Source organism: Ammospiza nelsoni, chromosome 2, assembly GCF_027579445.1.
Source record: "Ammospiza nelsoni isolate bAmmNel1 chromosome 2, bAmmNel1.pri, whole genome shotgun sequence".
Lineage (NCBI taxonomy): Eukaryota > Metazoa > Chordata > Aves > Passeriformes > Passerellidae > Ammospiza > Ammospiza nelsoni.
The window spans coordinates 114,147,595-114,162,245 of record NC_080634.1 but is presented as its reverse complement, the minus strand read 5'-3'; the positions used below and the strand labels follow the sequence as shown (position 1 = coordinate 114,162,245).

The following is a 14,651-nucleotide window of genomic DNA, read 5'->3' as shown; positions in this document are numbered from 1 at the left end:
TCCTTGTCCTTTCACTTTTGTTTGGGAGCTACCTTTGATAACTTACACTGGTCGGGACATTTTAGCAGTTCTACTTTTCAGTTCACAACTTCTGTATATTTTTTCCATATAGAATACAGCAGAATCTTCTCCACCTCTTCCAAGTTTTTTGTTACCTTTCTATTGATCAGGACACAGCATTTCTCAAATTCAGACAAACAAAAAAGCAAAATGACATCCCTTACCCTGGATTACAGTTTCTCTTCCATGACAGACTTGCTGAAGTGAACCCATATGTTCAAGGGAGAATTGTATGTTTCCTAAATGAATCTACAAGACTTAGACTGAGTTGGTCTATGGCAAATGCCATTTATGGCTGAACACTTGCCAGGGGTGTGGGGTGACATTTTTTTATTGGGGTGAGTGAAGAGAAACCTTGAGTGTTAGTGTTGGGCATGCTCAGCTTCCTCAGTCAGGATTCAGGAAATAAGCATTTTTGCTTCTGGGGCCTCCTAATGATTCATTTTTTTGTCACTAAAATAAAAAAATCACATCTGGACTTAGAAGATTTGGATTTGTACTTCAGTGCTGGCACTGTTTTCTTGGGGATTTCAGAGATTGCCTGAGCAGATCACCAATTCCAGTGAGGTTGGAATCATACCCAGACACCAAGTCATTGTGGATGTAGATATGGTTTATAAAGTGGATTTTGGACATTTCTCTGAAATCTTTTTTGCTTAGCATCAGATTCTTCATTAAATTTTCAGTATCAAGTTGGTAAGAAACAGAATTTTTAATTCAGTGCAAAAACACCCCTTCATGAGCTTTGCTTGCACAAAGTGGATATTTTTAGGATCAATTTTAGTGGATATTTTAGGATCAATATGGAGAAGCTTAGCAGAGGACAGGAGGTCATTGCTCATATAAAATGCAATAACATTTTAAAGTGCATTTGTTTCCCACATCTGCAGGAGGTTTAGAAGAAACTTGTTAACTGAATAAATATCACACAACAGAAATGGTATTGAAATCCCCAGGGTGGAAGGAAGAGCAGCTGTTGTGCCTGTGTTAACATCACCTCCTGCTGCAAGAACTCAGCTCTGGGTTAAACCTTCCCATGAACTCCCCACCACAGCAGGGCTGAGGGCTGCTGGAATTTAGGGTTTCTCATATCTACAGTTCCTGGTAACTGAAGCTGTGGTGGCACAAAGCTTCCTTAGATGCTGAATCTTCAGACTCAGGTGCCCTGAGAAAAAAGATGATCTTTTGGAGAAATTGCTGTTGCTATCAGTGAGCAGCTGTGGGAAGTTGGTGGTTGGATCACCCAGCTGGTGCCTCTTTACAGTTCTCAACTCTCTTTACCCTTTTAAAATTTCTCTCAATTCAGAGACAATGGGGTTTTTTTAAGGGAGAAAGAATCATGCACCAGAATTGCCTTTCATTTTTAAAATTTTCTCTAATTTCCCAGTAATGTGCTGACCAGAAACCTCTGATACACACAGTTTTCAAGGATTTGGTGGTGTGGGTATTTTGGTTGTATTTTTTTGTTAAGTGTTTTTTGTTTTGGTTTTCGTTTTTGTTATCAGAAGAAAGTTGTTTAACTTGGGTGGAAGATGTAGGATTGTCATCTTGGCCTTGAGCCTGTGTAAATTTGGAGGGAAATTCCATGTGCATTTAGAGATTATTCTTACAGATTTGTCTGCAAAGCTGGGATTTTCCTTTCCTTCAGTAGGGTGGATTGGAGCTGGTGAGGGGTTTGCTGCTTTCAGCCAAGTGGACAGGAGTTTATGATTCATATCTTTTGCTAAATGCTACCAGAAATAAGAAGTGAAAGAGGCTTCTTAAAGCCTCCACCAGGAGTCATGCAATACCTGGCTTATGGATTCCTGACATTTCTTATCTTTGGGAAGCATTTAAGAGCTTTGTGCTGCTGAAAGGGAGTTGTTGTAATCGTGTTCCTGCTCTGGTTGCTTTTCTAGTGCTTGCAGGATTAACTTGCAGGGGTGGGAGGAGCTGCTGCCTCTCAGCTGTGATTCTGTCTGTCCCCTTTTGCCTCATTGAAGGTTACACACAAACCCTGTTTTGTGAAAGGTTTCTCTGCTGGTGGTTGCAGCATTCACAGATTTGGCAGCAGTGCTTTTCTCTTCTGAAAGCAGAAATGAGAGTCGGGGTTTGAGAAGCCCGTTTTGTTTTTTACCCTTTGGTTTGTGGCTGCAAGAGACACTTTTTTTGGGGAATAAAAAACCAGCAGAGGGCACTTGGTGAACAACGTTCTGTGCAGGGTTCCACTAACCCAGGCACGATATTCCAGCTGTGTGATATCTGGAACGTGGGACAGTTCAGTAGGGCAGGTTTTTGGACATTTTGGATCCATATGGAGAATAAAACAAATATTTCTTCCTTCCAGCTTCACAATAATAGCTAGGACATCCAATTCCATTGAATGGATGCATTTGTCCTGCTGTGTTAAGATTAATTTCTTCAGCACAGTTATTTATCCCCCTGAAAATATAGTAGGAAAACGTCAGTTAAGCTCTAGCCCCTTCCTGTGATATATCTATCTTGGGAAAAAAATGAAGAAAATTGTAGTGTAAAGTCATAAAGGCACACAGTGATGTTTGGAGTTTTTTTTATAGGGATGGGTCTTTCCCTTTCCCTTTCCCTTTCCCTTTCCCTTTCCCTTTCCCTTTCCCTTTCCCTTTCCCTTTCCCTTTCCCTTTCCCTTTTCCCTTCCCTTCCCTCCTTTTCCTTTTCCTGTTTTATTTAAACACTAGTGGTGTTATGGCCAACGTTACTGAAAATGAAGGTTTGTTAGGAAGGCCTTTTTATCAGGCCTAGAGATATCCCTGGAAGGAAACACACTGTTTTTTGAAGTGTCTGTGGCTTTGCAAGCTGGCAGTACTTTATATGTGTGAATATGCACTTATAATTTTTTTCAGAATGGGAACTTAGATAATCCTCCATTTGCAAATAATTAAGAGTTGCCTTCATTCCAGGGCTTGAGACTTGTTTGACTGGATTTTTTCTTCCTATGGCTTCAAATGCCTGAGGGGAAGCTTGCTTATTGAATGGGTGAGCCTTAGCCCTCAGGAGAATTAAGGAGCTGGTATTTGGTTATTTTCTCCAGGGTGATTCCAGTGGTGGCCAACATCTCTGCAGAAAGAGAGAGAGGGGAAGGGAAGGGGCTAAACTGGGACTATCCCAAAAGCTGAAACAGAAATTGCAGTGAGGTTTGCAGCAGCGATGGCCACGCAATTTCCTGACGCATATTTTAAAATAATCACCTTCCTTGCTTGTTTTCAGTATTTTTTAGTACTCTGCTCAACTTCTGGGTGTCAGGCTATGGAATGACTGCCCTCAGGCTTAGCTGAATTAATGGTGAAAATTCCAGTCTAGTGGATGGAGTCCCTGCCCATGGCAGGGGGTTGGAACTGGAAGATCTTTCAGGCCCCTCCAACTCAAAACATTATAAGATTTTATGATTCTGTATCAAATGTGTCTCCCTATTAATTTCTTGCTGATCTTCTTTATGGTCCATTTGTCCCACATCACATGAAAGTAAAGGGAGCTGATAGAGGAAAGCATTAACCTGTTAATCTGGCCTTGCTGTAAACTTAGAAAAACATGATCAATCTAACTCCTGGTTGTCTCTTAGCAGTGTCACTGCCAAATATTGAAAAAAAAAATATTTGGCTTTTACAGCCATTCTTTGGCAATAATAATGTCCAAAGACCTCTTAAAAATGCAATGTAACTGCAATATAACATATTCCAGCCATATGCTCCTGCCATATGGAATATGTAGGTGTGGGCCACCAAGGTACTGCAAGTGAGAGAAGTGGAGATTACTCCTTAAATGTGTGAATTGTTTTTGTGCTCCTTAATTTTCAAAGTGATCCCTCTCATTTCCAATGAAGGTCTGGAAGACACAAGCACTGTGTGCTCCTCACATTCTGCACAGTGAGGGAACTTTCAGGACAGACCCCTCCTGTGTCATCACCCAGACAGGGAAGGACAACTCGAGGTCAGCTGGTCGCTCAAACCTTCACTCGCAGGAAATTGGAATGGTGGTTGTAGATAAGCACTGGAATGGCATGAGGTACAGCTCTGGGAAAATATAATAAACAGGGACAATTAAACATCCTAAGTGCTGCTGCAAATATGAGTCATAAGAAAGGAGAGTTGTAAACAACATTTAGAGGTCACCCAGGCTCTTCTGTAGTCACACAGCTCACACTTGTCAGGGGAGGTGCTCACACAGCACAGAGCAGCACACAGCAATAATTAAATTTAAAAACAGATGGATGATACAACAAAGAAATAAATGTTATTTTCCCAGCAATAGCACAATATGTGGACTCAAGTGTAAAAAGTTTATGCCACATGAAGCATTTAAAAAACAGGAAGGCATCAGAGTTTTATTCATATCACGGCTTTACAAATCAGTTTTAATGGGCTTGATTTACCGGTGATAATCTATTAACACCAATTACTTTCAGTAAATTTTCACAGCAGCCATAAAAATTGAGTTCTACAATTTTTTTGGAGTAAGGCTGGTAGAAATTAAATAGTATATAATACAGCTCATACGTTTATACTGGGCTTATTACTAACACCTTTTAGTTCCATATGCATTACACTGGATGTGTCTGTGTTCTTGTGCTGTTTTTACAAGGGTTTTATTTTCAAAATACACTCTGAGAATGAATACATTAGTCCATTTACATGATTGGACTATTAATATTTTTTTCAGTTAATGACCAAGAATTTATGATGCTGATAGAATAAATACCCAATAATTTGTAAAGCAGTAGCTGGGAAGTTTCTCCTGCTTTTGGCATAAAACAAACCTGAAATAAAGTGAGGAATCTTGACTCAGGTTTCTGATCTGTCAACAATGTCAGCTGGAAAAAATTGCACTGTTTCAGCTTTCTCCCCCTAAACCAGGGATGACTCTTTTCCATCACTGCACAGGTGTTGGGGAGCTCCCTGAATTTACAGAAATGCTTTGAGCTGCCTGCATCAAAAGGGCTTTGTATGGCTGGTCACTGGGAAAATGAGATTTCTGCATTAGTGTCTTCTGTGCTTAAAGCAATTGGGAACCTTGCCTCCCTTCTGTGCCATAAAGGCATTCCCGTAAAAGACTGGTTTGGGGCTGAAATTGCAAGGTTTCTTTAGCCATGCAAGTGCTACTGAAATGGATTTTCTTGTGTTTAAGTTTTCTTCTCCTTTGTTGGAGGGTACTGTGAAAAAAAAGGCAGCAGAAGTCCTCTCTTTATTCCAGCAATAAAGGTGCATCTGGGCTGGAGCACAAGAACGACCCTGTGCTACCACTCTGGATTCCTTAAATGCAATTTTAAGACTATTTGCATATTTGCTTTTGCAATTTACAGGACCTATTTACATAACAGTTTACATTACAAAACCTATTAATATTACATCTTCAGTGATCTATCAGTACCTGATAGGTTCTTGCAGCTCAGTTCTTGCTGCTGCCCTTGCACCACTCATGCCCTGGCTTGGTCTCTCTTTCTCATCTCAGGCCAAGAAGCCCACAGTTTTGGCAGGCAATTTTGGCAGCTAAAAAAGATTGCCATCAGTAAATGTAATAATTTGCAAAATTCCATGAATCTCCTTCTCCTTTCCCTCCTCACATTAATTTGTTTGCTCCAGATCCTCATTCTTAAAATTCTTGGTATTAAGGAAACAGGAACTGCTTGGCCTGGGTTCTTATGCCATATCCTGAGTGTATCATGTATGATGATACATTTCTGATAGTCCTTTCTTCTCAAAGGGTGAGGTAGAAAAAGAACTTAGAAAAAAGAAGAGAAAAAGTAATTAAAAACTAGGTGTGGAGTTGTTCTGGTTGGGTTTTTTTGTTTGTTTGTTTTTTGCTGTTTCAACTTTCTTTTGTGACTCTTGAAAATACTCAAGAAGCATGGAAACACCACTTTAATTCCATGTAAAAGTGGAGAAAAATGCTGTTCTTAGTATAGGCTAAACCAGCATTCACACAGTGCCTGTTGATCTAGAAGGGATGAAAGGCAGAGCTGTGTGACTGATGTGGGGTGGGGAAAGGGAGGAATTGGGAGAGAGGGAGAGATTTTAGATGTCTTATGTACAGTGTAACTGGAAGGCACCTGGGATGAGATATAAACCCAAAATCTGGCCATAGTTTAGAAGAGAAAGGCTAAGAGAAAAGGTTTAAGGAAAAGTCTAAAGGGAAAGGAGGGAAGGATATTGTTAAAGGAAGAAGACTCCCAAGCTCCACCAACATCTCCAAAAAACATCCATCTGCATTGGCTAAAAGATGTGACCTTGTCTTTTTTGATGCGGCCATCAGTGCTATGATTAAGGAATTTTATAATTCCAGTCTGGATTGTTGCTACATACAGCACTATGTGGGAATGCAATTAGCACAGCTAGAGCAAATTATTCCAGGATGGGCTGTTTCGACATCCCTTTGCCTTGTGACACCCTTTGCAAAGAGGAAAGTTTGCTTCTAAAATGCACTGGCTCCTGGTTTGTTTTCAAGTGTGACACAAAACGTGGAGTTTAGTTTATAAATTACATATGGTTTGAAGTCCTGGCTCCTAACAGAGTGTTTTTTTTCTGGCAGCCCTCTGGACAGGGTCACTGCTGGCAAGGAAATTTGTCTCTAGTCTCTGTCTGGACACGTGTCCTCACACACAGCTGGTACCAAAATGTTGAGATTGTTTAACTGAACTGCCACCCCTGGGCGGATCTAAAGGATGTGTAGATGTGGCTCTGAGGGATCTGGTTTAATTTTGGACTTGGCAGTGCTGAGTTAATTGTTGGACTCAATGATCTTATCCAGCCTCAACTATTCTGGGATTCTACAATTCCTGAGAAATGCTGGGCTGCTGAAGTGGCTATCAGATTTTTAGAGGTCATGGAGTCCTTGAGATGAGGCAAGCAGTCCAGACTTTTAGGGACAACAAAACCACACAGATGTTACTTCTTAAACCTCCTAATTGCAGAGGAACCTCTCTAACTGTAGGGAGCAACTCAAATACAAATAAAGAACTCTTACAGTCCAAGCAATTGCTCTCATCAGAGTTTTTGGTTTTATTTCAGGTTTTTATATGTAATCAAATTGTGTCTTGAAAAATACACAAACTCTGAGACAAACGTTTGGAGGGTGGGACACAAAAAGACAGTCACAGTATGTACAGTTATTACAATCAAATCTCTCTGTGCCCTTGGACCCCAGCTGTTCCACTGAGCTGCTCTGTACTCAGGGTAGCCAAATATCAGCTGAGCTTCACTGCAGCACCAGCACAGGCCACGTGTGGGATTTTGTTTCTCCTCCCCACCATGAAGAAAGAGCCTTTAGTTAAGAAATTCAAAGGTAATTGTCTCCTCTGTGTCCATTTTCAGCTCTGATTTATTCTGTCCCTTCCTTGCAAAAACAGTCTTGTCTCTCCAATGGAAAAATAAAAAGGTGCAACTGCTCCAAATCAGAGTGACTTTGTGCATCCTTGTGAATCATTCCCCCTGCCCGAGGCTCAGCATGTTCAGTCTCTGCTGGTTCAGTCTCAGCTCTGTTCTCTGGATGCTTTTTGGTTGTGAAACAGGGGAGTCGCAGTTCTGGCCTGAAAAAAACTTCTGCACTGCCTCAGCCTTGTTTGTATGCAGGATCCTTTGGACTCAAGTTTTGCACAGGACACCTCTGCTACCTGAATTGAACATTTATAGAAATAAACCCCTTTAGTTTGCATAGGTATCGATTACAAGCATTCTGATGAGTTTTTAAATGGTTTTTTCCCCTCCAAAGGTACTGTTTTTAAAGAAGTAACATTGTCACAGTAACGATTTCTCATTGCACAGTTCCAGCTTAAGAATCCAGCTTTGCCATATTTCATGACAGAAAAAGATAATGCTGAATTCAGCCTTCTGAATTTTTTGGCTTGTTTAGCTGGATTTTATAGTAATACATCACTTCCTTCCTCTATATGGATATTTTATGAACTTCTACATTCTTTCTCGGTCAGCATCACCCTTCTGCTGAAGAAATATTACATTTCTTGTGGAAAAAAAGAGTTCTTACTCATAGCCCATGACGTTTAGGAGTGAAAACAGAAGCTGAAGTTCCACATAATCAAGTTTCACAAGCTTGCCATCCTCACATTTCAGACAATGGGAGTGCTTTCCTACTTCCAGTTTTTCTGACACAGAGAGTAGTTACTCCCACTCCTCCTTTCAGTTGTCTTGAAGGACAGCAGATGAAAGGCAAAAGATCTCACTATAATCCAATCCTGGAGTTTTGTGAGCCTTTCCTCCTGTCATTAAAGCAAACCCACACAATCCAAAATAAATTGTATATCCTGGCAGCACTAAAACTGGACTCCAAGAAACAAATGCAAAAGCAGAATTGCCACCTCAGAGTTTTACTGCCCTTGGTTTTGTGGAAGACCAGAATGTGGGACGAAAACACCTAATAATGCTTGGTCTGTTCTCAGCTCTTGGAGCAGGTGTCACAGTGACCCCACAGACCTGTCCTGCCCAGAAAGGTCCTCTGGGGAGGAGAAATTCCCAAAGACAAGGTTGGATTTCCCTGTTACAAGTGCCAAAGCCCCAGGGGGACCAGGAGGAGGAAAGAGAGGGGAAGCAGAGCCAGGCTTGGCACATCCACGGAGCTTCCGGAGGGAATCTGATTCTGCTCTGAAAAATTGAAAAAGAGAAAGTCAGCATGCAAGTGATGACTTGACAGAAAAATATATTATAAGTTTGCATTACACGTTTTACATGAATGGATGGAGGATTGTTTTTAAAGCAATGGATTTTGCCTCATTTTCATAATTCTCCTTTTTTGTGTCTGTAGAGAGTCCAGACAAAAAGGTCTCAAGGTACTGGGACAAATAAATTTTTCAGAGAAAAGATGCAGAAACTCAGCAACAATGATTGCAGCTTTTCTGGAGGACTGAGAGCTTTTGTTTAAAATCCTGACAGAAAAGCAACAACCAGCCAGGTGTTTACTGGGAGCTGTCCCTGCCCGTGGCAGGGAGATGAGAACTGTGGGATCTTTGGGATGCCTTCCAGCCCAAGCCACTCTATGATTTTAGGATGAAAATACATTTTCCTTCTTCCTACTCAGGGCCTGAGGGAGATGTTTTGATTAAGAGTCCATAAATAATGGGAATAAATATTAAAATATCTAGGTCACACACACTTTAGGTGGCAGCAGCACTGAGGGCCACTCTTGGTACAAAACCCACAACGTGGACCAAGGGCACAAATTACCCTTGGCACAGGTGGTACCTCCAACCTGTGCTGGATGTAGTACACAAGTAAAAAGAGATTTTCAACCCCTGAGTTAAAAAGAAGAGAATTTTTTCCTATAAGTGTTCCAAGTCCTTCTCTGTGAGGAGCAGGCTGTATATTGGTATTTATATACTGAGGGCTGTTCCTATTGCTGTGGGATCAGCTCTCAGTATCTCAGTGGAGTCAATTTATCTCTAGCCAGGGTGCTGCTCCCCTGTTCCTGGGAGGAGTTTGTGATATTAATGTGTAGAGAACAATTAAACATCAGCTGATCCTCAGTAATGCCTTGGAATAAATGTAGAGTTGTAACAACAAGCATCCTGGCCTTTTGTGTCCTCTCCCAGGCCCAGGCCCTTTCGTTTTTCCCATAAAAAGTGTTAAACTAGTAGCTGGGAAAAATAATCCATGCAGAAAACAAACAGATATGTAGCCATAGTGAAACAGATGAAAATTGTTTCTGCTTGACGTAAAAATAGTATTTGTTGATCTGGTTGACTGCAAAATGTGAGAACTGTTTCTGTATATAATGCCTTTGTTCCCAGCAGCTCATTTTTTAATTTTCCTAAATCCCTTCTGAAATAACAGCTAATATAAAACAGATTGCCTTTCTCTTTTGCTTAAGAAATTACTGAAAATATATAAAAAAGGAAGAGCTGTGGCTGATGATTTTCTTTAAAAGAAGTTGACAACAGGAAATATATTTTCCCTTTTTGCAAAGAATTACACTTAAAAAGTTGGGCTTTTGTTCTTTCCTCATCCCCAAGTCCCTCAAAATCCTGCAGTACAAGAACTGTGGGTGTCAAAGGTGTGTGTTTTAGTTTCTACTCCTAAAGTGAAACACTCCCCTTGTGTTTCAATAATTTATTTGTTTTCTTCCTCAATGAAAGTGCCTTTTCATTATTAGAAATAGTTTATATTCAGGGGTAGTTGTCAGGAAGGTTTTGGCTGAGTCAAACATATATACAACTATCTCCATTAAGTACAATCCACTTACATTTGGTTTTGAAAATCTTCCACTGCTTCTGCATTAGGAAGTTTGATCCTCAATAATTTCTGATTTCTTGTGGAAGGTAACAGCTGGAGATATTCTAATTCCTGTTCTATTTGCTTTTATAAAGTAATGTGAAAGCACATTATACCATATTGAATTTAACTTCATGTTTTTTAAAGGCCTTCAGGCCAGCTAGACTACCTAGCTTTGGTCTAAAAATTAATATTTCCTGTATTTTTGCAAGTTGTTTTTTGCTTGTCAGGCACAAGAACTGTTGGGGTTTGTGGGAATATTGCAGGGGTTGTTTTTTTTCCTTCTGTGTGATCATGAGATAAAACACTGGAACATTTCTCTTTCTCAGTTTCTATTTGAGTTTATGGCAGCCTAATCTGTCTGTAATGTCATAGGGTGGCTGAACTTATCACATTAAATGTAATATAATAATTACTATGTAAAGGTTCATATCTTCCAGCCCCATTGAGTAAAATAAAAACTGCTGCTGCTGATTTTATATGACAAAGTGTTGTAGGTTTAATGCCAATTTAAGATTTTGTAGCACTAATAAGAATCATTCGACTTGCAAGGAAGATTTTTAGGGAAGAAGTTACTGACAATGGTATCTAGAAACTGGACATCCCTTCTGCATTGAGTTCACTCCAGAAGTGTTTACAAATGACCTTTGTGTAGTTTCTGTAATTTATATTACCGAATGTTCTGTAATGACCTTTGTGTATTCTCTGTAATGAATAAAGCTAATGATAACATTTGCACTATATTGCAATATTGCCTTTGGATGAAGTCTACCTTAATTTCCCAGAAGGACAGTGGAGTCATTAATGGTGTGTTTGCTTTTAATATTTATTACCAAAAGGACCCCCCAGATCTCTTGACCTGGTACCTGGTAGTGTAACTTCAGAACTACCTGAGAGGAAGTGGTAGTTGGGTGGGGTTGGTCTCTTCTGCTGTGTCTCAAATCAAAGGATGAGAGGAAATGGCCTTAAATTATGTCAGGGGACATTCAGGTCAGATATTAGGAAAAAAAAAAATCACTGAGAGAGTGGTCGGAGGCATTGGAATACATTGCCCAGGGAGGTGGTGGAATCCCTATCTCTGGAAGTGCCCAGGAGGCCCCTGGATGTGGCACCTGGGGACAAACATGGTTTGGGGTTGGTGATGGTGGGGCTGGATGACCTTGCAGGTGTCTCACAGCCTTGATAACCCTGTGGTTTATCCACGGCAAGGGAATTTACAAAGGCCTTCACTCCCAGAATGGAGTGGCTTCTGTGTCCCTTGGTTTTTAGTGGTTTTTATGATGCCCATACTGGTGAGTGTCTTTATGAGACCCCTGGCCCTTCAGCCTCCCTCTCCCTGCAGCCCAGGTCTGTCTCAGTGCTGGAGATGATTTTCCCTCTCTGGGACAGCTCAGTGAGGCAGAACAAGCACCCCAAGTTTATTGGACTTTCTCCATTCAGCACGTTTTGCCAATCTTGCCAATACAAAATAAAGCACAGGAAAATCACCCAGACACTTGCAAGTTAAGGAGTGTTGCCTTACCAGAAGGGGAAGGTGGCTCCTCAATCCTAGGTGCAGCTGGGAAAAAAACCCACAATAATCAACGTTAATTGTTTGAACCTAGAACTTTTTCTCTTTTTCTGATAATTGATCTAAGGGTTAATGTTATTTTTTTTCCTACAGTTGTCAAACAAACTGGAAGTTTAAGTATGATCGCAGAGTAATATCAAAGACACCTTACTGCTCCCAAAATTTAGATGACTGAAACATTCTGATTCTGCATTTTCAAAACATCTCTTTTTTTCATTTTGAAAACTGCAAAACATTTCACTTCAAAATTTTTTGAACAAATGTTATTTCACTTTACATTTTGAAAGCATTTTTCTCTCGAGAATTATGTGCATCTAAAGAAAGATATTAAAAAGTTTATATTATTTGAAAACAATTTTTTCCTATTTTAAGCAGAAGTAAATCTATGTGGTTGAGCATAATGAAAGTTTCCAGCTGATTTATTCAAGCAAGACACCTTAAAAATGTATGATTTGTTTTGATGTGTATCTCTTATTTTTTTTAATTTTCTTTTCAGCTGGTCAGCTGGTCAAACTCAATGCCTCATCCTTCTGGTTTCTATGCTTGTATGTAGTTCAAACATGTTTGGCATTATTCAAACATGTGTTATGGTCTCACTCATTTTCCTGAGGAGGATAAATAAAAATTCTTGTTGCATCTGTCCAGCCATGCCATCAGACCCACATCTTCCAGCTGCAGGGGGAAAGGAAAGCAGCAACTGGCTGTCATTGCTCTGAAAGGGAATGTGACCTGGACCTTGGATCCAATTGCCAGGATTAAACTTCTGCTTCACAGACCCACGTGAAAACAGTGAAATTAACTCTGCTGCTCCTCAGGGGCAAAGTGGATCAAGGACAGTACAAACCCATAAATAACCAGAGGCTTAAATCTGGGAACATTATTGTCTCCTTAAAGGGAGGATGAAGAGGCAGGTGCCTTGCCTTTTAGGAGTCCTGGAGTGCTGAAGCTGAACAAAAAGGATTTATCTTTTCTTTCTCACATATTCTTCCAACAAAAACAAGAATGAAACTGAGTGAAAAATTGCTTTAAAAATTTAAGAAATCCCTCTCAATGGCTGCATATGGCTTATCAACAAGAAATGGTGCCCTCAACTCCCTCCTCTGTACTAAAAAAAATCTTACCTGATACATTGAGTTTAATTGTAGCTTTCTTTGTTTGGTGGCTCTCAGTGTGTCTGTAGATGCAGGAATATTCAGCATCATCCCCTAACTGGACATTGGAGATCTTTAAGGAAAAGTTGCCATATTTCATCTGGTCCAGAAAAAGACTGGTTCTGTCATGGAACTTTTTGTCCTGGCCGTCCAGTGAATCGTGCCCATTCTGGAAGAAGTGCACCAGCTCCTTGGTGCCAATCTGCCAGTAGAGCATGGACTTGGCGAGGGCCAGCTCTCCAGGAGGGCTGGTGGTGCAGGGCAGGACCACAGTTTGTCCAACAAATGCATGGCACGTGGTGTCCAGCTGACCTGCAATAAGGCCCAGACAGTTCCATCAGCGTGCAGCAGAGACAGGGGCACCACTTTTCCTGTAATTTGGCTCCACCACATCATTATTGCCACTCTCCCTCCCAAATTCTCCTGTTTCCAGCCAGGAGGGCCATGTGTGCTCAGAGCCCAGCCAGCTGTGTGGAAACCCAGGGCACTGGGAATATTTCTCTGTCTGCTCTGGGGTGCAGACAGAGCACCCAGGGCAGCACTGACTCTGACCCTCATCCATGGAGAAAGTTTCCCAGACTTCAAGATAGACTGGAATCCACTAAAGTGTGAAATAGATTATAGAGAGCAGTGTAGATGTATCACTTAGTATGAAATTTAAGTTTTGGGGTTTTTAGTATGTTGTGGATGGAAGCAAGATGGAGGGCACAGGGTGTTGTCCTGGGTTTCTTCTTCATGCTTCTTCTTCCTCCTTCTCCATGGGTTTGGGTGGCATTTTGTAATTGGGCAGAAAAGTCCCCATTGCAGCTCTGTGGGATCAGTTATTGGGGTAAAAGGGAAAATAATCCAGGTGTCAGTTCTTCATTGGATAGTTTAGTCTTAAAAGACCTTGTACCAAGAGATTGTTGTCATTTTGTGCCTTCTAATGAAAAGCTGCAGAACTCACAGCAGTGAGACTGTTTTACTGATAAGAAACAATAAACACCTGAGTGTGAACATGAATTACTGTCTCAAGTGCCTTCAATCCAGACCGAGAGAAACCCACAACTGAGACCCCCATACAGCAGGACAGATGCTGATATGTGCAAGTTGCCTCCACTTTGGAAGTGGGCCTTTTGCCTGAGCTTGTTTCCCCTTAGCTGGTGATTTTTCTTCCAGCTTTTGGCAATCTCAGTCTCTGGGGTTAGGTGTCTGATTTGGCTTTAAATAATAGGCCAGGTCACAAGAGGAAAAGGGGATGTAGGGAAGTGGAGGTGGGCAGATATAATGAAACAAGTTCTGGTTTTGTAGGAAGTCTGTCTGAAAAAAAGGAGAAGTGTAAAAACGGTGCTAGACCAGGAGAAAAATCCTGGATGAGTTTGTTCTCCCACAACTCCCATTATTTGGCTACCTGATCCCAATTCCCAACTTTTAAGCAATGTCCTGGGGGCTCCCATCTCCCTTTCCCTGCAAAATCTTGCAGAGGATCTGACAGAAAAGAGCTTTTTCCTGCAGGTCTGGCTTGGTGCACTCTTGCTGATGCAGGTCTGGTGGTCTCACACTCTTTGGTGTCTAGGAAAGCAGACAGAAAGAAGCGTCTGTCATTCATTCCCACTTTAGATAAATGGTTTTTCCAAGACCTTGGGGAGACTTGGTGGCTGTCCC

At 41.0% G+C, this 14,651-nt stretch overlaps 1 protein-coding gene across 1 annotated transcript in view; it reads right to left on the bottom strand.

The window, feature by feature from the left end:
• Positions 1–7,043: 7,043 nt before the first annotated feature.
• The window catches only part of LOC132069578 (V-set domain containing T-cell activation inhibitor 1-like), a 34,169-nt gene continuing 26,561 nt past the window's right edge, over positions 7,044–14,651 (bottom strand). Inside the window, exons 5-7 of the mRNA XM_059465880.1 lie at positions 12,978–13,319; positions 11,809–11,844; positions 7,044–8,663 (exon numbers count right to left, since the gene is read on the bottom strand). Coding sequence (XP_059321863.1) covers positions 8,560–8,663; positions 11,809–11,844; positions 12,978–13,319 — 482 coding nt within the window. The 3' untranslated portion in view covers positions 7,044–8,559. The remainder of the gene's footprint in view (positions 8,664–11,808; positions 11,845–12,977; positions 13,320–14,651) is intronic.